Below are 22,688 nucleotides of genomic sequence, written 5' to 3' on the forward strand. Positions count from 1 at the left end.
CCCACTCCAATCCAAAAAGTAAACGCAGCATCAATGTAAGAGTATCAGTGAGAGTCATTTTGATATTGTAGCAACACAAATCAACACAATACAATTACGTTATGCATACACATAAATAATCATGAACAATGCACGTCAAATTCAAACATACTATTAAAGGATAAAGAAATGGAACAGGAGAAATGTGATGACCCAAATAAGATGAAGAGAAGAAGAATGAGCATACGGATCCCATCAATGGAGGAGACCAAAGGAAGCAGCTCCAGCTTCGGGTAGATGGAGATGGGGATGTTTGGAGAGTGAGAGAGGGACAACGTGAGACAAATTTTGAGAGAGAGACAGAGAGAGAGCTACTCCTCCTATTACCTCCTATTTGTTAGTTGTTAGGCAGTGAACAATTTCGGGTCACCACACCCCACACACGTCGTTTACGCTCAGGATTCATATAACCGTTTTCCATTCATGGCCAGCCTGACCTAGAATGGATATCCAATCTTATTTATTAGCTTTAAATTGCCATACTGATCTAGTTTCGGTGATGTTCTAAATAAAGGCTCGGCTCCTCATTCAGATATTTACTTTGGAACAGTTTTCATAATCACACGTCAATTGGTGTTTACTGGTGTTGTTTCAAAAATTAAGAAAAACATTTCGTATGATCTCTCCCTCTTCCATACCGACGTGCCAAAAAATTTCCGTATCCATCCATGCGACGTAGCATTGACGATAATTGTTTGTTGCTAAGTATATATATAATGATAAGAATTATTTGTAGATCTTTTCACCCCATAACCTTGAATGGAACACTGTTTTGTCTAAACTAAAATAAAACTTTGTAGCGTTACGTTTACATAATAAACCCAATGCTATATACTCCACAAACTACAAAAGAAACAGGTCGCCGCAGATTAGTCATAAAGAATGTGCCTCGGTTCTCTCCTCCATCCCAAATTGCACCGAAACTAACTCGTCTATCCAGCCACTCGAATAAAAGCAGATAACTGAAGCAAGATACAAAATTGAAAAAGGCCACGCCTTTATAACCATCTGTACATATAAAGGCATGTCAGGATCCTCGCAACTAGGAAAGGGTGAGGCAGGATATGATTTCATACAAGGGATCTACAACCTAAAGAGGTTAGACTGGCTGAATGTGTTCCAATAGGAGACCACCAATCAATTATCAACATTAGCCTTGTTTCCAGCGAGGATGAGGGAGATCTCCAGTCCACGGCTAAATGCTTGATTAAAGAGAAGACGAGACTGGAAAGTAGAAACAAATGGAAACCAGGATAAGAATGCCACTGGGGCAAAGATAATCACACCCATCCCAGCGTCGTACATTCTGGCAAACTCCCGCACTGATTCCCACAAGCCCAGGCTCCTGACTATGTTCTTCCATGTGAGAGCTAGCTGTACCAGCACAAAGCCAAAAGGTTAGAAGGCTGAAAAATAAAATTAAAATATATACAGGATAGACCTTGATTTTTTATTTTTTTTTGTGTTGGGTGGTTTTTTTTGGGGGGGGAGGGGGATTCAGATTCAAGCAAATCCAATTTAGCTACCACGTAGGAACAGAAAAGAAAACAACCTCCATATGCACACGTGTAATCATGTAGTACCTGTTTCTGTGAGAGTGTACAAGGATGCAACAAATCGATAGCTAAACACAATGGACTGGTGTCACCAGCCAGTTATATATCTTTGATGGAGAAAGGGTGCAATTCATTGGCACCAGCCATTATTTGGATTTGTGTCATGAATCACAAGACAAACACCTCATGTTTTTTAATACGTCCATCCAACAGTCAAGGACAGAGTTTCTAGTTTCCTCTAACAAAATGATGATCAAAGTTTGTAAATTTTAATCAGGCAAACAACGCTGTCCTTTGTCAAAATTATTCCAATCTATGGTGCAATTGTGCAGAATGGCACAGAAGCATTTGAATTTGAAACTTACACATATGATAGCCCAACCAGTAGGAATAAATGCAAGGATGCTTGCAAAGATATCTGCAATTGACAAACGAGTGAAGATAATGACAAGGATGAGGGCAGCAACAAGTCCTATGGATGATGCTCCCTGTGTCAACCGCATCAATAACTGGAAGTCGCTGGAACTTTTAGGATTAAAGGTAAATATCTGCAAACCAGAAGAAAATTAATCACAAAGACTACTAAGTTTCACAGCAAAAATCAAGCAACAAAAAGTCAGGTATTGACAAAAGGAATTAAAACAAAGAGGTACATACCTTAAAGATCATTACTATGCCAACTAACACAACCCAAGAGAAGCCATAAATCTGCCCAAAAAAGCAATTGTCAAGACCAACATAACTAGAATAACTTTAAAATGAAAATATATTCCCATAACATACATCATATTTGCAAATTTGAAACTATAATTGTGTTATAATTTACAACACAGCCTGTAAATGATCAAAGTCTTGGAAGATAATAATAGTACTAACGACATTAATAATGACAAAAATAACTACTCTACCGGAACACATGCCTCAAACATACAAAGTAGCATATAATCAGTCTATCAAAACGTTAGATAGACTAGCAGTAACATAATGTAGGAGAGGAGTGCCTCATGCAAAGCACAGGAAATTTCCCTTTTCCCCCACTCTTAAGGAGTACATGTTAGACACATAGCTAGAAAAGAAATGTACCGCAAGTGATGTATCATCTCCAGTGAGGTGGAGTTTGTATACAATGCCGTATTGAAATATGAAGAACCTCAAACTCAGTATTGTTTCCAAAATACGACCTCTCAGAGTTTGGATATGCATCTGCAAAGAAAAGCATACATTAGTACATGAACAAGTTTAAGAAGAAGAAAGGGAGCAAAAATAACATAGCTGTGTGGTGACAAGAATGTTTTACTTGTTACAATTCTAACATAAAAAGTTTAAAATATGAACAATAAGTAAAGAAGCAATGTTACAATTCTAACAAGGAATAATTATTCTTCATCTAAAATTAAGACCCAAAAATAAAAAAAAGGACATGCAGAGTTTCAGAATACCATCCTAATTTTCCAATTGGCAAAAATACGAAAGTAGCCTTTTAAAAGCTTATTCGACAGCAAACTATTTCATCAACAAAACCATATTAATATATATACCCCTCTCTCTGTTTCCATGCCATTTCTCATAACATTAACATGCCAAGTAAATAAATGGAGTTGAACAGTAATTACTTATGATGTAGAGGTTAAGCTATTGTTATAAATTTTCAGAATGGGAAAAATGTAAATGATGTGTGAAGCACTTCTGTCATTGGTATTGTAAAGGAAATTGGGAATAGCATTTTTGCTTATCTTTAAAATAAGATTTTATTTCAAAGATTTATGTGGATCAAAGGTTTCTAACTTCCAAGCTTCTAGACAAGAAAATACTGATTTTAGGTTTTTCTTTCGGAGTTTTCTCTTCTTCTATTAAACGCAATGCAAGAATATGAAAATGGCTGAATCCCCAAATTCAATGGCAAATCATGCAGAAACAAATCCCATATCGATTGATTGCCAAATTAACAGTTAATAACACATAACCTGTTCTTCATCCCACCAAGCTTCCCAGCTGTTGTCTCCCTTGACACCTACTCCACCTTTGTATAGTAGCCAACTGGTCCAATCATCAAAATCCTCTACGGTCCTATTCATTGAACAATGAGATAATATGACTTGGTGGTCAGCAGCAAGAGGAGAATGGTACTAGTGACGTGACACAAAAAGTTCTATACACACACATACATATACAGACTTGTACATGCTTTTAATAAAATGCAGACCAAGCTAAAAGACAAAAAGAAATATGAACTCCAATGTGCTAAAAGACAAAATCACTGCATTGAAAATATACAGAACTTACTTTTGCCATTCAAAACCTGATGGATTGAAGATGTAAGGAGCAAAGAGCCAAGAGATGACAAGGAACCAACTACTGAGAGTTAGCAGAACATAAGAAACAGCGCCTCCCTCTGCATACCCATATGCGATGTAAACAATAAGCAGCAACGCCACTTCAAGACTGTCAAAAACCAAGTTTTAAGATTTTAATACACCATCTTTTTTATCTGCTAAGAAACAGAGTAAATAACAAATAAAATCACCCACGCTTTGATGAAATGACTTCTTGAGTAAAGCCGGTAATTTTCAGCAAATTTTATGTGGCGGACAACAAAGCCTCTACCGGTTGCTCTATACTGTTAATTAAGTTTCAAATGCATAAAAGTTAGCTGACTGGGAAAAAAAAAAAGAAACAAAGAAAGAGAGGGTGTGAAATTTTGAACGAATAAGATCAGAAAAATGAGTACATACCTTTGCACCTCCATGGAGGATGGTACGTCCAAAGTAATGAGTTTTAGTTCCTAATGAGAACGTGAAGAAGACAGAACACAATTGTAGTTGCATCGTGATGAAGCTGAAAACAGCCTGCGGACAAGAGAATTTTTTTTTTTAAAAAAAAGCCCTGAAACTCTCTAATCAATTGGACAGTTATTTAGCGAAACAATTTAGTTGACAAACGAATATCAAAAGAAAACTCTTAAAAAGCGCAGCCTGCTACATTAACTTTCATGTTTGTCGTTTATCACACTTATGTAAAAAAATTGGGGGGGGGGGGGGGGGGGGGGGGGAAATGAGAGTTAGATAAACTGACCTTCAATAACCCCAATTCAAGTATAAAACCCATTATCATAGGGACTGCAGTAAAAACACCAATCTGGACCAGAAACTGTGTATTCAAAACTGCATTCAATGATGTGTTCCCTGACAACTTAGCTTGACGAGAGATTGCCCGATCAAGTCCAGAGAAAGCCTGAGAAGATAGGCAGCACATTGACAAAACGGCATTAACTGAAGCTGATCCCAATACAACTCCGAATAGATATGCAAAACTAACTGCATTTTTATTCAATATAATGGAAATTGGAAAAGGATGTCTAAGACATTCTAGATTTAATACTTGTCTGTAGCATAGAAACAAAAAGATAAAGGAAAGAAAGACATAAGTAATAAGAGTTGCGAGACTCATTTAAAAGCTTAATGCTGTGTAGTAATGCACACAATAGCTCATCTCAGATGCCTTATTTAGCTAAACACAATATGCAATAACCTTCCACATATCCGCAAAGTTAAGAACCTAACCAAATTTCTTGAGTCTCCCAACCAATAAGATAGCCATCGATGAACTAATCCCCGATGCAAGTAATGTAGATAAATCATGAAAAACAAGAATAGGTTGTCAGTTTCAAAATAATTGACCCTGTTAGGGACAAAAGTCAACTCATTTTAGGAGATGGGGAAAGCTCAGGCTGTATCATCCTGTTTCTTGATTTCCAATTTTCAAGTAGCCGGCCATCTAAATCTCATAGTTGAAAATTTGAAATTCAAAGAGAGTGTTGGATATCTAGCTATTTGTAGAGAGCAATTAAACCTAAGAAAAGTTGCTTCCAGAATTCCAGAAATATATGGTTCTAGTAAAAATTTACCTTTGCAATTTAATAACTGTCATAACTAGTTATCTGCGTAAAGGTTAGATATATGTTTTAGACATTTCATCAAACATAATTAAAACAACAAAACATCATGCTGGATTTCTTTATTCTCTGGATTATTATTATTTTTCCAATAGGAAATAGAGAAACTTCTATAGAATATTAGGAGGGAACAAGTATTACAGAAGTAAACCAGAGGTCTACAAACTAAAATCTTCCCTTCAGTGTAGAACACCCAAAACTATACAAAACTTTGAAACAAGAAGACCTTGAAACCCAAAACACAGGAGGAAAAAATCCAAACCAACAAAATTAACCCAAAACTGCTATATAAAGAGCAATTAAGAGAAAGCTTCATTTGATTAATTACCAGGTAAGCCCTTCCATATAGGAATATATAGATAGTAAGGACGGTCATCTGCATAAAAAACAAGCTCTGATCAGCAAAAGTTAAAAACAGGCTACCTGGATATAGTGCAATGACTGGATTAAGACACAGGAGAATCATGGAAGTAAACACACCATTGTGCAAAGATAGTAACCAACAGTGGTGAAGTAGAAGGAGAGCATTCTAAAAAAATCAAAAAGTTGTCCAAGCCTGTACACATCCCTGCTAAGGACTTGCTCTCCATTTCCTCCTGCAACTTTCCCTTCAAATAGGGCAATCTGGTTTAACCCTACATCTCTTCCCTTTCCAACCTACATTGAGAGGATCTATCAGGAAATTGGAGGGAAAATTATATCTTCAGAGTCATATTCAGCATAACTTCACCAAAATGTGCAAAGCACTATCAAACCTGAATATATTCATGGTGGGTAACATTACCCTGCCTCAGAGTGGAGTTGAACCCTGCAGAGAATTTAATTTCAGATCACAAAATACAGTACATTGAAATTGCCATTACAATACCCAGTGAAAGAAAAAAGACCAAAAACAAAATTATGTACACAGAAGCATGCCAAATCACCATGAATCAGCTAGTCAGAGAGAGAGATAAAGAGAGGGAGAAAGGAGAGAATTACCAGCATATATGTCTTCACTGATATTAATTACACGTGATGCCTTACTAATACCACCTCGAGTAATATGAAAGATTCGGTCAAATACATCTGGATGCCCATAGTGCATGCGGACTCTGCAAGAGTTTTTACAAGGAAATTAATTAGCCAAGTATATATTATTTTACGGTGATAGAAAATTCTGTTGCATCCTCACAATATGGCAGCAATAAAACCAAAATGTGCAAACAATATCATCTAAACACTATCCCTCTCTCCCCAACCCAAAAGGGTTGAACAGATTAAGAACAAAGAAAAAGAAAATGAAATCAGAAGTTGCCATTTTGTATCTACGTGTTAGGTGTAGCGATGGAAAATTTTCTGTTGACCTGTGTCTCATATTAGTTAGTAAAGGGGAGATACTTGAGTTTTTAAGTAGGATAGGTCACTTTATCCAATAGGCTAGTTTTTTGGGCTGGATAGTTAGAAATCCTAAGCTAAGCCCTCCCAACAATTGCTATCAGAGCTAGACCCCAGTAGCTAGAATGTGGTGGTGAAACAACTCAAGTGCTTCGGATGAAAGGATTGGAGTCCGACGGTGGTTTTGTCGGAAAGTGGGATTGTTGAGTTGTTTCCCACATTGGTTAGTAAAAAGGAGATACCTCGGTTTATAAATATGATATGTCACTCTACCCAATACACTAGTCTTTTGGGTTGGATGCCTAGAAATTCTAAACTATGCCTCCTAACATCTTCCCATGGGGACCCACTTCATTTGGGGTGGGGATGGGCAAATTATTGTCTTGAATTAAAATTTGGGGTGGAGACGGGCAAATAATGTGCAGAATTTGACTTTGAAAATATGTTTTTTGAATTGCATTCCCAACACTTCAACTGCAAACACAATTCAAGTTCCTCCCCAACTTTCTTCCTATTTCAGATAAAATAAAAGAATATTGTTTTGAAAGAAGCAAGAGTTAGAAAAAAGAATTCCTCCAGTGCAGATAAAACTTTTAGCAATATGAAAAAGAAAGTTCCTATAGGAAAAGGTAACCAGGTTTCGGCTGCATCATTCCCACCCCAACTTGAGACCACACACCGCCAACAATAGAACACCCCCCCCCCCTCTCTTTTCTCTCTTCTTCTTTCTCCATCTGCTTTCTTCCACCAAAAGAGGTGAAAAAAAATTTTGAAATAAGATTTTTTTCAAAATTAAACCACAGCAGATCATGAATAGGAAAATCTCAGTCAAACCAGAGCATTTTGGAAGAATGTTTCATGATTATGAAAACTGCATGTCTGGGATAAATACTTCAACCATAAATGCAGTGAGAATAAATTGGATCAACTTCAGCCCCCTGCGTCCCATTTAAGATCTCCTAATATCCACCCAAAAAGGTACGGGAATCAGTGAGCCCTCACCCAGATAATTCAGGAAAATTCACATCTCCAGTATCAAAAGCAAACAATAAGTCATGACAGAATATGCAAGAACCTGGTCTGTATGCTTTTCCTACACAACAGGTATACAGGTAAAAGACCACTCACTTCAAAGGATTTGCCAACACGCGTTGGCCCAATGTCACAAAGCTCGTTTCTTGATTGGACATGAACCAAGCCAAAGATGAAACACTGCATATTTAGTCAAAAAAAATTGGTAAGACAGATCAACAGAGTGACAAAATAGCATCAGCCAATAACTCGAGAACATATTGCAGACCTTCCAGTAAAAACATGCTCTCTCACGCCAAGAATAGATGGAGGTCTAATGCCATGATCAGTTCGGAATTCCTCGAGTAGATTTCTCATTTTCATTGCCTCCTCCAGGTAATTATCCTATAGAAGAGGTAAAAGAAAAAGAGCCAATTCACTTCCTGATAGTTACTTAAAAATAACTTTTTGCAGCATCTCATACTAAGATTCCAACACGTGTTCGAAGATTTTAGGTTTCCATGATGAACATGCCACGAATAACGCTAAATGACCCAGAAAATCTATGGCTGACTAGTTTTACATATGACCCGGAAAATTACACAGATTCGCAGAAGAGAGACATCTGAACACACAGTTCTGCATATTCCACAGACAAGCAATCACTAGCATCCGGAAAACATACATCAATAAAAGGCAACACAAGCCTCTTCCCAATAAACAGACAATGTGAAACAAACATAACCTTCAATTTTTTTTTTTTGATAGAACATATCCTTTAAAAGAACAGTGAATGTGCTGAGGCAAGAAAGAAGTAATAATATCTTCGAAAAAAGAAGCGAGGAGAATTTAAAATGCCACAGAAATAGACATCATGAAATTTGTTTCAAAATTAAGAAAATTAGAAAAGAAAAGCCTTCTTCAGGAAAAAGAATAGATGGTAAATTACTAAAAATATTAAAAAAGAGAAGAAGATACCTGATTCATGTCTATAGTTTGAATAGCTTCTCCACGTGTGAAAATTATGGCATGATTTTGGTTTTCAGGCTTCCCTTCCCCAAGCTTTGGATCGCCGGGAAGTCTGATTGAATATATCTCCTACAAGCAAATGAAAATAACATTAAAAATCTTCAAAAAGAATCAGAAAACTTTATATCCTATGGTACCAGTACAATCCCCCCACCGCGCCGGGGGGGGGGGGGGGTGGGTGGTAGTAAATTTGTCAAAATTGTAAAATTGTCATGCTTTTGCATGATAATTTTTTAAATATACCTGATCTTGGGTAAAATATGATACCGACTAATACAAAAACAACTAAATTCTTTGAATATACCTGATCTTTTCCATGGATGTCAGCTTTTACAAGCTTTGAAAAAAATTCCTTAGAAACTTTTCCATCAGCTGCACTGCTATCCTCCACGTGTATGAAGGCAACCCGGAGTGCCTCATTTCTATATCCAAAAAACAGAATGACAAAAGTTTGAAAAATGATTACTGAAGAAACCTAAAACAACAGATTCAATAGATAGAAACGGCAATGGAAATTTATACCTCTGCAACAAAAGCGCAATATCAGCAGCTTCAGGTGCCTTTCGCTGTTTCTGTTGCCCATAAATTTGGCATGAGACAACATAAGTAAACTTTAAATCAGACTGTGCACGGGCTTCATGTGACAACGCAAAGCCTTGAGTTGGGAGCAGGCCACTTCGAGAATAATCAGTCACTACAGACAGAAAAGGATTAATATCAGTATATTCAATCCTTTTGAACACATAGAGTATGTCGTTATAATAAATTCATAAGTAAATACCTCCTATTGGTCTCCTTTCCAAATAACTTTGAAGCATTAAAGCCCTTCTGTAATACATCATGCCACGCACTGCATGATCATGGAAACCAAAATTTTCAGACAATCATTATGTACTAAAAGGAGTATCACAATAATGTTACTAGCACAATAATGCTAACCAGTCCTGGCCAAAGTCTGTCCTCGGTAAGATGCCCAAAACCGAAGCTCCAAAGAATCAGTCGAATTTTCTTGAAGATCTACTCCCCCAGCTGACTCGCCTCGACCAATCCGTTCCAAGAAATTTTCCCATTCATCTAAAATTGAAACCAAATAATTATTCAATGTATTATTATTACTACTACCACTACTACTACTACTACTACTACTACATCATAATAATAAGAAGAAGAAGAAGAAGAAGTAATAATCCAAAACAAAAGGTACAAAATTTATTTTTCTACCCAAAAAAATAATTAAAAAAAAAAATAAGCTTTACAAATCTGCATAACAAACACACCGTGTACTTCAGAAGATTGTGCAGACAAAGGCAAGCAAATGTAACAGTCACTCGAAGACTTTTACCAATACTACAGTTGCTCCAAAATACAAAATAGAGTGCATAATCCGTGATGCACATATGAGCACAAATTCAAGGTAAGGATTAAATGCTAGTACATTTTTGAACAAGCTAATATGCCACAATGCAATACCAGCAAAATAAAGACAGAAGAAGAAGAATCATGACAAGAAACAGTATTTTTGTATTCAAATGCAGACAAATTAAGTCATTATACAAATATATTTGGTAAGCATTCATGACAGAATGACACAAACCATTATTGGTGAAGTGGAACCTTACAGAAAAGGGTAAAGAAATCAGAACAATACCTGGAAATATTTTCTGAAGATAGAAAAGAATTGATATTCCGTCCTCGTTTTCTTTCTGTAATTCAGAGGTACTATAGAGTACAGTCTCACTGTAGTACGGGGTGAAGACACTAACAAACCAAAAGAGTAAATAACAAATAAGATACATAAGAAAGTATTAAGTCCTTATGCCATCTACATGACATGGAAATTTTGGTCTACCTGAATGGTATCATTTCGCAAACTGGCTTTGCTGGTGGCATATCCATAAATAGGGAATTGGAAAAAAATTCTAATCTTCTCCTTGCTTCAAGATTCTTTGGAATATTAGCAGCAGAATCCTTAACAGTAAGAAGGAGGTGCAATCGCTTCACCTGCTCCTTCTGTGGAAACAAAACAATGTAAATGCAAATGCACACCAAGAGAGAGTGATTTTTAGAGGAGTGTGTTTCTTAGGAGCCCTTACAATCTCTGGATCTTTGGGCCATTCTATTCTAGAAAATAAGCGACCTTCATTTCTAGCTCTAGCCAGAATGTTCCATGTATCAAGCTGCTCCCTGCAAACAGAAGGATTCAACAAATCAAGTCATGAAACATTAAACTAAATTAGTACTCAGCATATGACAATCAGGTATATCCAACCACAAACCTTAAATCGGATGACAGCAAGTCATGTGTAACAACCTCGTATAGCTGAAATAACGCTTTCGCAGCTCCTTTTGCGAGATCAGGAGTTTCATTCCGTATCTGACACAACTCACCCATTATTATAGATGCATAAATCTATAACAGCAGTTTATCAAAATGACAAATGATACACCAACAAAATATTTCAATTCTAAAATCTTACAAACTGTTTTCACATACCTACCAGAAAAAGAATACAGATATAGGAGGGAAGAAAATTAAATTTGTTACTGTTATGCCAAAACAAAATCCCAGTGATCTTTTCATAAAGCATTTATTTTTTATTGTTAAATAACGATACCCCTGGATGTCACTTGTCCTGAATCTTTATTATAATTCTTGTAGGTATTACAGAACAAAAACAATTTAGTCCCAGTAATTTTCTCTCTCCGTTAGCAATTATGAAAACAAATCAGGAATGCATCAAGCACGTCAAAACTAATATGGTATATTAGCAAACTTAATTATATGTAAACTTTTTAGGATAAGAAAAAATAATCTTCCTAAAATCTACCGTATCCTAAAGAAAGGCACAAAAAAAAAATGATTTAGGTAAGATCCAGCGACAGAGAATCAACAAAATATTCTTATGTGAATTTCTCCTTAACGAATTAGTAACATAGATAAGAAAACAACGAAAATTTTGTATTTGCCCCAAAAAAATATTGCAAATATATGCATTCAAATTAAAAAAGAAAAAGCACTGTGACTGTAAAGGAGTGAAAAGAGAAATCATTAGCCCAATTTATATAAGCTCCAATTCTTTCAAAGCATTTAAAATACGCAGCAGAAAAACGAAAAATATTAAAAAGGCTCAGATACTACAGTAAAATTCTGGCAATAATTTCAGCAATATCATCCAAATAAAATAATGACAAAATTTGAGAATAACAGATACCAGAAGGCCAGTCAAAGCAGTAAATCTTGACAATACGAGTGGAAGCTTCTTAAGAGACAAGGTTATAACAAGTGAATTCTCCAGTATACTGTTATTAATCTCTCGGAAGATTCTTTCAACCCTACCACAAAAATGTAAAATGCATAAGGTAAAATCATATGACAACCGACAACCAAGAGAAATTCATGACCAGAGTAATAAATGACACTAAATTTTTTAACTGAACATATCAAATCAAAACCAAAGAGCACAGCAGCCTGAACAATTCATACCAAAGTCTCCCTTCACCATCCACAAGGGAATGTAACATTTTTTCAATGCTGTAGTAGCACTCCCGTACAGCATATGTCATGTATTCATCCCTACATATTCTATTCCAAAGATCAGCCTGTGTGTCTTTGCAGTCCAAAGCCAAATCAATTGCCAAAAATATCTGGAAAAATATATTGACCAAAAAACTTGTGAGCTTTAAGCATAGAGACTGAGGTTGTCAGATATTCTTAGTTCCCGTTAATGTTTGAAAGGTCTAACCTTACTACTTAGAAGAAACAAAGGCCATTGGACCAGTCGGAGACTGCCTGTGTTGCTAGGAATGGAAAGCAAATCCATCTCCCTGGAAAAGCATAAAATCATATATGAATACCAAGTGCTTTTCCATCGCTAACTGCTTTGTTAAAACCAATGTACTAATAAAGCCCTAACTGTTAACAACAAAACATAAGCATGACTGCCTCCGTAGTTTACCTATTACTTATAAAATCTTCCTCACGCAAACTTTTAATTATCTCATTCCAAAATGGAGAAAAGATTGATGCATATTCCTTGTTCAGTTCTTGAGAAACCTGCATGAACAGACCAAAATTTAAACGTCCAAAGCAGAAATTCTCATATCAGAGTGATGTGCATCTGATATTAACCAAAGAACGAATCATTGTCAATAAACCACAAAAGAGGCCCCTAAGGGCGTGGCTGAGTGGTTTTTAAGCAGGATTCTTTAACTGGCCACCCATATTCGAACCTTAGAGTTGGTAAAGGGCTAAAAAGTCAATTTAAGCTTTTCCCACCCCTTCCTTTTAAAAAATTAAAAAAAAGGAATAAAACAAAAAATAAATAAATAAAAGAAAGAAATAAATATAATTATAATAAAAAAGTCTACAATACCACAGGATCAAAATTTCAACAGGCTTAGTGGTTTACGACAGATATACAACCACAGCCGATACAGAAGCAGCAGTTTACATGCAAACACACACCATATATGGACCAATGGTACAATCCACCCAACATAATCACAAGAGTAATGATACAGCCACAAACTCTTGTACAAACTTATTTTGTACAAACTGACGTAGCATTAATTCATTGGTTGAATGAAAATATAAATTAATAAAAACAAATCATGTGGGCCAAGTGATATTTAATTCAACCAATCTTATCATGCCACATCAGTTTGTACAAAATAAGTTTGTACAAGAGTTTGTGGCTGTATCATTACTCTAATCACAAACATTCAAGTCCACACACAAAAAATACTCTCAGTTTTGCCCACAACCCTGCATCTGTATACAAATTTGAACAAATTAAAATAGCAATCCATCTTACTTAACAACTGAACTTAATCACACTATAAAAACAAAAACATAACAGATTTGATACTGTAATTTAGCTCTTATCTGTTTCTGAATTGGAAGCAATATGCTTTTAATATTTGTTATATGTGACCAGTAACCAAACTAGTTTAGGCAACCGACATTCTCAAAGGCTTACTATAAAAGCCTTCTTAAGAAAGGAATATTGGGCAGCTAGAATTTCTTTTTTTTTTCACACATATTAGATCAAATTGCCTAGAAAGGAAATTCAGGTACCTTTCATCATTGGGCCAAGCATATCACATGAAATTACCAGTTCCTGTTTACCAAAAACTGGGCAGTTATCTATAATAACATTTCTGACTCAGTTGGAGAATTTTAGGCAACCCCTAGGTTAGAAAGGAGATTTTTTACAACTGAAATTACTGAGTCAGAATTTTCTTTTTTGAAATTAACCACTAACCTGAGATGCTTGTCTATCAAGCAGCAACCTGTAAGAGCAGAATGATAGGAAAAGTTACTTATGAAACATAAAAAATACAATTTTCTTCTACAAGTCATTTATACCACAAGCACATGCTTGACAGGGCGCAAAAGAGCCAGGAAAAAATTCTCAGTTCTCAGCAATGGCCTTTCCTCTGTTAGGCTTGATAAGGCATCTAAGTATCACATTCAAGTACCTTTTTGCTTGCCAAGAAACAAGATTCTTAACAAAGACTTTAGGGAAGCTCTCAAAACGTTTGTGCACCATTTCAATTGTACGTATCTATCACCCAAAAAAAACAAAAATATTAAGCAGTTGACTTATGAAAATATATAAAAAAAGAAGAAGCATGAACAGTATAGAAATACGAAAAAACTCTAAAGAATAAGCATACTTCGCCTAGCCGAGCCCGCGCACCCATTACCCCACCAATAATTGCCGACAAGAGTGTGTACCATATGTGAAGGTCCATAAGGTAGATCTAGTAAATAAAAGAAAGTATCAGAAAAGTTTAATAAAGCAAAGTCAGAATGATAAAATTCTGGTGAAAATAATGAGAATGTCGCATGGACTTTTGCTTCAATGCATATAGTATAATAAAATTAGCCAGGAAGCCAGATGCTGAATTATTTTCCAGCATTGTATATTGTGCATACAAAGAAAAATGAAAAATACTCACAGCAACAACAGGAGCCCAGAGGCTAACAATGGTCAAGGCATTTTTATTGTCTGCCAAAAATCATAGCCAATAATTAGTTAAAGTTATCAACTTAATACAAGAGAAAGAAGCCAATAACAAGTATTATAAGTGATTCACACTAGGCATACGAAGTTATAAGAAAGCTCATAACATGAGAAAACAGTTTTGAAATTGTCACACCAATATAGCAGCAAATACTTCAGCTAACTCTAAAACATTGCATTGTTTATAGTTAGTACCTTAACATTTCGTGAAACAATCCACTTTTAGGATTCTAATAGAATTAAGAAAATGTCAAAGCAAGTATATCAAAACCAAACCAAATTTTGATCTCGGTAATACAATGCCCTGACAGACATATATGCTATCACCTGTATTGGATTCCAAACGACGACAATGATATTTTTAATTTCTACTTTCAAGGATAATTGAACAATCGCATTTGCATCATATACATACTAAATACCCAGTTCGACCAACTATAACTGGATAGTAAGCCCTGTTAGCATCCCAAACCTAAATAGAGCCACCTTTATTCAAGAAAAAGATCACTAAAACGAGGGTCCTAGAGTTTAATGGCCAAACAATAAAGGTGTTCCCGCCACTACTCAGGGAGAACTAGCAATAACTTCAATAAGGAGGGGGTAAAAAATCCATGGTGAAGAATGGTGATAGTATAAATCTCTTCTTTTGTTTCTACAACATTCATAGCATAAATTTTAGAAGGAAAAGAATATAGCCAAATTTAATGATGGGGCAAAAACATTATTTAATTCCATCACAAAAGCTTCCAAATTCCTAGAGGTATGGTACCTGAAAGATTAGCATTACATTAGCCATTGATCAAACCTATAAGTTATCCAGCTGCTACATAGGAAATTCCCATTTCAGAACAAACACTGTCCTCAAAGAATCAAGACAGACAAATGCTGATAGGCTTTAGGGCTTACATCCATTTCAAGGATTCAGGCAGCTTGTTTACAGTCAAGAGAGTAGAATAGAGTGATAAGCATAAATGAAAGAAATATAGAAGGATAGAGAAGCAGAAGATGCTGCACAAGATTTAATGTATGAAAAAGAGAAGAGAAAAGAAAAGGGCATTTAGAATTAGTCTTGTCGCACTCAAAATATATAAATTAGATTAACATCGGCAGAAGATCCACCAAACCTTAGGTCAAAAATAAGAAAATAACTCAATTACGCAACAATACATTGTCAGATTACTTTCTAACTTAATCTGATCTTATCATGTTAGCCATTTAGCAAATTCACCATGATTAGCAAGACTTTCACTAAAGATAAGACGTGATGTGCTATCTTGGCGCTAGAAACTGAAAAAAAAAAAAAAAAAAACCCAACCTTAATTAGTTTCCAATAACCGAGGTCAAAATACTCCAAAACTAAGCTCCATTGACAAAATGATGTATCAAGATAATGTGACTTTACTACAGCTTAATATCTCAATATGCCAAGAACACTGGACGCTTGCAGATTTCTTAGTTCACACGACCAATGTAAACTTGCAAGATAAACGAGAATATAAGATCAATTACTAAATAGTAATGAACTCACTCTTTGAGACCAAATCATGCCATGAGTATTGAAGAGATGGCAAGTCGATGATAACTTTGGTGGGCTCAACAAGAGGTTTGATCTGCAACATTATAATGACAAATGTTAATAACATAAGAAATATGTCAACAAATTCCAAATGTTCCAATGATAAATTCACCTATTTGCCCTTCTATTACTTAAGCAATGACTCTCAAGAACACAAAGCAATACTTGCCTGGACAAAGTACGCAAATGTGAACTTGCAAATTAAGATCACCAACCAAAACAGCACATACCTGCAGAAAATTAAAACAGAACAATAAGTTGATGAAGGTATAACACCCGAAAAAGATAACTAGAGGCTTTTTAATGGTTCATTGCCACAAGATAAAAATCCAGTGGCATGTCATCTACTCATGAATCACATTCTCGAACAGTAACCGTAAACCACAGAAGCATGAGGAGTTACTATGGTTATATACTTTATATATCTAATGCTTTAGAAAACTAAGCCTTCTCTACGCAAATATTGACTCATCTAAGAGTGAAACGCAAGTCTCACAACTTGAAAAAGCACATACAGAAAAACATAAAAGTTAACAAGCATTGTAAATTCACATTTCAAATTTTATTTGCAGTTGATCATACGTCTCCCAGCAAACATAAATTATCCTTGTAAAAGCAAAAACACCTATACAAGTTCTTTTAGGTGAAAGCAACGGCACATACATCTCCAGAAAAATCCACAGAGACAACAGAAGAATAACTATCGTCCAAACTCCAAATTGAATAACAATTAGAGAAGTCTAGACTCAGAAACCAACTGTAGCATGCAACCATAGAAAAATACCAGTTCTAACAGACATAACACAAACCTGCAGTAGTCACTAAATCTCTCAAAAAGACCTCTTCCAACATAATATCGCTCCTGAAATATGTAAGTAAATTTATAAGAACATATTGAAGAAATCCATATAAAAAATACTTGGCCATCTTCACATGATGACATTAAACAGAAAAATACCTGATAAATCCATTTGAAAAATTGAAAGAAGGATTGATCGGACATCTCTGACAGTGTGTGGCATGCTTTACATTTAAGTAACAAAGCAAAAACCACACGGACAGCAGCATAAATGCCCAATGTAAGTATATATATCCGAAAATATTTTGAATTGGAGTTCCGCTGATTCTGTTCCTCCAGAACCTTTCTGCAATCAAAAACAAAAAAATAAAAAGGGGCCGAGAACAAAATATGAACATATATTATGACAATATGAAGTCATACCTCAGACAACTAACAAAAGTATGTTATAGAAATGAACAGCTAAGACTCACATGTAAACATATGTTACAAACACAGAGGCCAAGCCACACCAGAAAAACCTAATAACTAGCCTTGAGATAGCCATGCCTCTTGCTGTGGAGTAAGCCCCGAACATAAGCAATACATCTAAACAACCTACATAAGCAATAAATGATTAACATTAATGAACAGTGAACTAAAAAATAAAAAACCTAAAAGAAGGAACTGAGATCCGCCATAACTGAATAGCAATGTCAAAAAGTAGATAGCATACTCTCTATGAAGTTCATGATAACAAATGTTGGCCCAATGCTAAGTATTGTCTTAAAAGTTTTCAAATTGATTTTCTCTTTCCTGAAGGCTAGTATTGTCAAAGCCTGAAGGCAAAAGAAACAAATACGAACAAATGATTTTAAGTTGATCAAGCCACGTCAAAAGCAATACAGAGTTCATCTGGAAGGATAAAAATAACCTGAAACATCACAAACAAAAAGATCCAAAGACGATGAAAGCTTCGATACAAGTGGAGAAATGTACGATGCTCAACGAAAGTGCTTTTTCCAGTCTGCCAAAGCACATGAGAAGATAAGAGACATTGCTCAAAACCGACGTTTCAACATAAAAACACAGGTAGAGACAACAACCATGAACCAAAAGCTGCTGGCAGCGAGAATCAGCAAAGCCTAATCATTCCTCACACACCTTAACTAGAACTTTACAATAATACTAAAACTCATAAGCAACAAACTTATATGCTAGCTTCAGCCAATTACAATGCGAACCACCATTTACAGATCACCAAAGGACCACCGAGGCACTAAACATAGTCATCTAACTATCAAATTAATAACAAAACTAGAAGAAAATCAACATATGGTTAGAAATCCTAATCGTTTGTACAGCTACACAATAACTAGGTGAAAATAAAGATCTCCTCGTGATTTATACATTTATATAATAATAGATGAAACAAAATTTGATTTAAATAGTAAAAATACTTTATGGCATGCATGAAAATGGGTGGGATACTGCTGATGCTAATAGAGGATCCGGTAGATGTCCTTGGGTGAATATAACGAAGGGTAGAGCTGGTTTTTTGCCAAATATGACATTAGTTACTGGCAGTGGACAGAAAATTAGATTCTGGAAGGATGTTTGGGTGGTAGAGAGGACGCTTAGGGAGTCTTTTCCTCGGCTGTATAGTCTTTTTAGGTCATAATTATTCTACAACTAATATGGTGAGGTTTTCATCAATGCAGAGCAGTTGCAACTTTAGATTCTTTAGAAATTTAAATGACAGAGAGCTTCAACACTGTTCTGACTTGCTTGGGACTTTAAAGGGAGATCATATTGAAAGCATAAAAGAAGACAAGAGAGATTGGACTATAGAAAAATCAGGGATCTTTTTACCAAAGGGTACTTTTTCATTCTTATAGATTATTCTGCCCCTACTTTTTTGCCCCCAAACAAAAATCTGATTCGGAAAGCTAAAGTTCCCTCAAAGGTGAAGATGATGGCGTGGGCTGTTGCTCAGCAGAAGATTAATACCAATGATGTAATTCAAAAGAGAAGATCAAGTATGGCCTTATCTCCAGATTGGTGCGTCTTGTGTAAAAATGCTTCGGAAAGTATTAACTATTTAATTCTTCACCGCCCAGCTGCTTTCTTCTTATGCTCCAAGTTGGTTGGGACTTTTAATTTGAGTTGGGCAGCACCTGCAACAAGCTTTTCTGTTCTCTTGGAAAAAATTTTGAGACTTAAAAGGTAGGGTTAAGGATTCTGTCTTATGGGATTCCGCACGGCTCCTACGGATTGAAAGAAACTTAAGAATTTTTTAGAACAAAGTGATGGAGGATTACATGTTTCTTTGGAACAGATTTAAATTCTGGGCTTCTCTGTGGGCTTCTATCTCTACAGAGTTTAAAGATTTGCCTTTCTTCTTTATTTTGATTAATTGGAAAGCAGCTATTATGTAATTGCATTAGTTAGAATTTTTTATCTTATAGGATAAACAGATCTTGGGCTTGGCGATTTTTGACTTTTGTCTTATGGAATTCTTGTCCCTCCTCTATGTACATTTCCTATATCTAATACTTATTTTGTTTCTGAGCAAAAAGAAAAAATAGTAACAATACAAATTTTCAATTCAAGTTCATTCTCTTTAAACAACTCACATTACCTTCTCTATACTTAATTCAGCAACAACTGTCCCTAACCTTAATTATGAGGACGCAACTTGAACTCCCATGCAAGACCTTTCCTAATAAATAAGGAAACCATTAAGCCAACCACCACTGAGGTCTACCATATTTCATGCCAATGTCCTCATGTAAAATTTTGAGAAGAATTAAACATCATACCCTAAAGAATAAATTTTAAGAAGAAAAATTCCCATACGTCTCGCATAACATTAAAACAAAAGTTAAAATGACATAAGAAGACAAAAATTTAATAAATTTCGGGCAGAGGTCAACAGTGAAACTAACCCTCTTCCTCTTCTTAGGCTTAAATAGAAATGGTGATTCTTCCCTCATAGGCCATTTTAACTCAAAACAAGCAGGCGACCTGGATATATAACAAATCAGAATACAAATAAAACAACGCAGTAATCCTGAAAATTTCAAACTTTTAATAAACAGACCAAAAATATTCATTGAAGTCATCATAATTCCGCCACGAAGAATGTGAAGCTTTTCCATTGTTGTTTCTTGCAGCTTCCTGCAAATATCCACATAATCAGAAATAATTACTTACTAGACTGAAGAGTGTATATATCAGATAAAAATCAGTAAAAATAAAATGGGATACAACACTTGGTCTAATCAAATTGTTGCAGAAATCCAGAAACATTATCATATATAAAAAATGCAGAACAATAGCAGCTACAGAATTTTCAAAAGTGGATCACTTTTTTTTATAAGAAACTCAAAGAATGTATTAATGAAGCAGATATAAAAACAGATAGTGGACCAGCTGTCCACTCAGGAAAGAAAGACAAACACTATTTATGCTATACAAAAGTATACCCAATCACCCCTATACAATGCTAGAATCAGTTATAACTCTTATCTCAAAAACCTGTCATGGTTTAGGTACATAGAGAAAAAAGGAAGAATCTTGAAACTCCTTAGAAACTGAAGCACAAAGTGAAGCAATAAGAGAAAAGAATCACAAGAACCTGGAATGACCCACAAAAAATTCGCTTCTTTGCACGAAGCCACAAAACAATGAAGAGAAAGATGATAAAAGTTGAATTGAAAATCCTGCCATTCTCTAGCAGATCACACATCAAGAAGGAGAGAAAAAATTAGGAAATTTTCTTTGCATCACTTCTCCAAGATTTAATTTGCCTTGTGCCAAGGCCCACAAGAAGACTTGAATTTTAGTGGAGATGCTAGCCTTCCAAATCATTTTGAAGGGTGAAAACTCTGCAGCAGAATCATCATTGCACAGCATCTCAAAATATGACATGCACGTATATTCCTGAGGCTTCCAGCTTTTGTTTCCTCGTCTTCCTCCAATTCATCAATACTGATATTTTCAATACCCCACATTAGCATTGCAAGTTCTTCAACCGCTCTATCATTCAAATTTCTTTGAAAATTGAACTTCCAATTCCAATTAATAGTGGAGAGAAGGCCATGCTAGAGAAAATCGAGATATTCCAAGAAAGGCATAACCTAAACAAGTGGGGGAATTTCTCACACAACAAAACATCACGCCTCCGTCTATCCTCCTAGAAACGAATAGCCTTCCGATTACCCACTTCTAAGGCAACTAGGAGAAGTGGGGTACTTTTTAGCCATAGCTTATTAGCTTTCCAGGGGCTTCTATTGGACCCATTCCTAACCATGTTTGCATCCCATCCATTTGGATGAATTCATAGTTACTGCGAACAACCGAAAGCCAAAGAGAGGTCCTCTCCAAGGGAAACCTCCATAACCATTTAGCTAAGGGAGCTCTATTTTTCTTTTCCACATAGCCTATTCCTAAATCACCTCTAGTTTTAGGCCTTGCAACCTTATCCCACTTCAAAAAGGGTTCAATTAACATTTCAATTTGATGGCAGATCATTGCAATTACTTCACGAATATCAGATCGTCTTTTAATCACTATGGACAGCTAAGAATGTTTTACATAACGTGAAACGAGGATTAAATAGGATAAAACAAAATTCAACGGACCATGTAAATGCTTCATGGCAACCAAATTTTATTTGAAACAAATCTCTGAAAGATAAACTCTTAACATAGGACCTTATAGAGGCAAAGACTTATGATGCAGAACCAATGGTAAAAAAGAACGGCAAAAATCTAGAGAGAAAAGGGAGAATTAAAATGGTATCCACCCCCAATAATTAGCACAAATCTAAATAAAACCTACTCAAATGAAATTAGGAAATAATAAAAATAATTGATTAAGTAAATAACCCTATCTAGTCCTACATCTATTTATCTCCAGGTGATTCAAGGTTCAGACCGTAAAGTGTAGCCGGGTGTGCTGTAAACATGGAATACCTAGCTCAAGATGAGTTGAACCGCGTTGCACAATTTTATATCAAGACAGAAATAAAAAAACTAGTAGCTGAAAGAGTAGTTAAGAATAAAACCATTTCAGACTTTTAAATACGACTATATTTCACATTTGAGGACAATATGAGGGGTAATAAAAAGAAAGAGAGCAACATCCTCTGGCATAAATGTAATTAAGCAATGAACAGGTAGCAACTAATTTCTTCAAAAGATTTAATCTTAAATTTAGCTTAATATTACAAAATATTATCAATATCCAAACCATAATTAACTTTGTTGCTACACCAACTTTCCTCGGCAGCCTAAACAATTGGAAAAGCAATCACCCAACAAGAAAATACATCTTT

General features: G+C 35.5%; 1 protein-coding gene across 1 annotated transcript in view; it reads right to left on the minus strand.

The window, feature by feature from the left end:
- Nucleotides 1-751: 751 nt before the first annotated feature.
- The window catches only part of LOC18048473 (callose synthase 10), a 31,917-nt gene continuing 9,980 nt past the window's right edge, over nt 752-22,688 (minus strand). The window contains exons 11-51 of the mRNA XM_024188072.1: nt 20,451-20,527; nt 20,296-20,374; nt 18,282-18,374; nt 18,084-18,186; nt 17,842-17,965; nt 17,528-17,714; nt 17,379-17,431; nt 16,739-16,799; nt 16,522-16,603; nt 14,929-14,978; nt 14,644-14,730; nt 14,446-14,531; nt 14,229-14,256; nt 12,921-13,018; nt 12,708-12,789; nt 12,449-12,609; nt 12,177-12,297; nt 11,241-11,338; nt 11,058-11,148; nt 10,814-10,974; nt 10,613-10,722; nt 9,904-10,038; nt 9,746-9,814; nt 9,487-9,658; nt 9,269-9,386; nt 8,914-9,033; nt 8,225-8,340; nt 8,053-8,136; nt 6,529-6,641; nt 6,303-6,355; nt 6,028-6,204; nt 5,876-5,923; nt 4,668-4,826; nt 4,328-4,441; nt 4,124-4,212; nt 3,879-4,037; nt 3,560-3,662; nt 2,679-2,798; nt 2,253-2,303; nt 1,961-2,143; nt 752-1,413 (exon numbers count right to left, since the gene is read on the minus strand). Coding sequence (XP_024043840.1) covers nt 1,177-1,413; nt 1,961-2,143; nt 2,253-2,303; nt 2,679-2,798; nt 3,560-3,662; nt 3,879-4,037; nt 4,124-4,212; nt 4,328-4,441; nt 4,668-4,826; nt 5,876-5,923; nt 6,028-6,204; nt 6,303-6,355; nt 6,529-6,641; nt 8,053-8,136; nt 8,225-8,340; nt 8,914-9,033; nt 9,269-9,386; nt 9,487-9,658; nt 9,746-9,814; nt 9,904-10,038; nt 10,613-10,722; nt 10,814-10,974; nt 11,058-11,148; nt 11,241-11,338; nt 12,177-12,297; nt 12,449-12,609; nt 12,708-12,789; nt 12,921-13,018; nt 14,229-14,256; nt 14,446-14,531; nt 14,644-14,730; nt 14,929-14,978; nt 16,522-16,603; nt 16,739-16,799; nt 17,379-17,431; nt 17,528-17,714; nt 17,842-17,965; nt 18,084-18,186; nt 18,282-18,374; nt 20,296-20,374; nt 20,451-20,527 — 4,452 coding nt within the window. The 3' untranslated portion in view covers nt 752-1,176. The remainder of the gene's footprint in view (nt 1,414-1,960; nt 2,144-2,252; nt 2,304-2,678; nt 2,799-3,559; nt 3,663-3,878; nt 4,038-4,123; nt 4,213-4,327; nt 4,442-4,667; nt 4,827-5,875; nt 5,924-6,027; nt 6,205-6,302; nt 6,356-6,528; nt 6,642-8,052; nt 8,137-8,224; nt 8,341-8,913; nt 9,034-9,268; nt 9,387-9,486; nt 9,659-9,745; nt 9,815-9,903; nt 10,039-10,612; nt 10,723-10,813; nt 10,975-11,057; nt 11,149-11,240; nt 11,339-12,176; nt 12,298-12,448; nt 12,610-12,707; nt 12,790-12,920; nt 13,019-14,228; nt 14,257-14,445; nt 14,532-14,643; nt 14,731-14,928; nt 14,979-16,521; nt 16,604-16,738; nt 16,800-17,378; nt 17,432-17,527; nt 17,715-17,841; nt 17,966-18,083; nt 18,187-18,281; nt 18,375-20,295; nt 20,375-20,450; nt 20,528-22,688) is intronic.

This window comes from Citrus clementina, unplaced genomic scaffold, assembly GCF_000493195.1.
Source record: "Citrus clementina cultivar Clemenules unplaced genomic scaffold, Citrus_clementina_v1.0 scaffold_3, whole genome shotgun sequence".
In the NCBI taxonomy this organism is placed as follows: Eukaryota; Viridiplantae; Streptophyta; class Magnoliopsida; order Sapindales; family Rutaceae; genus Citrus; species Citrus x clementina.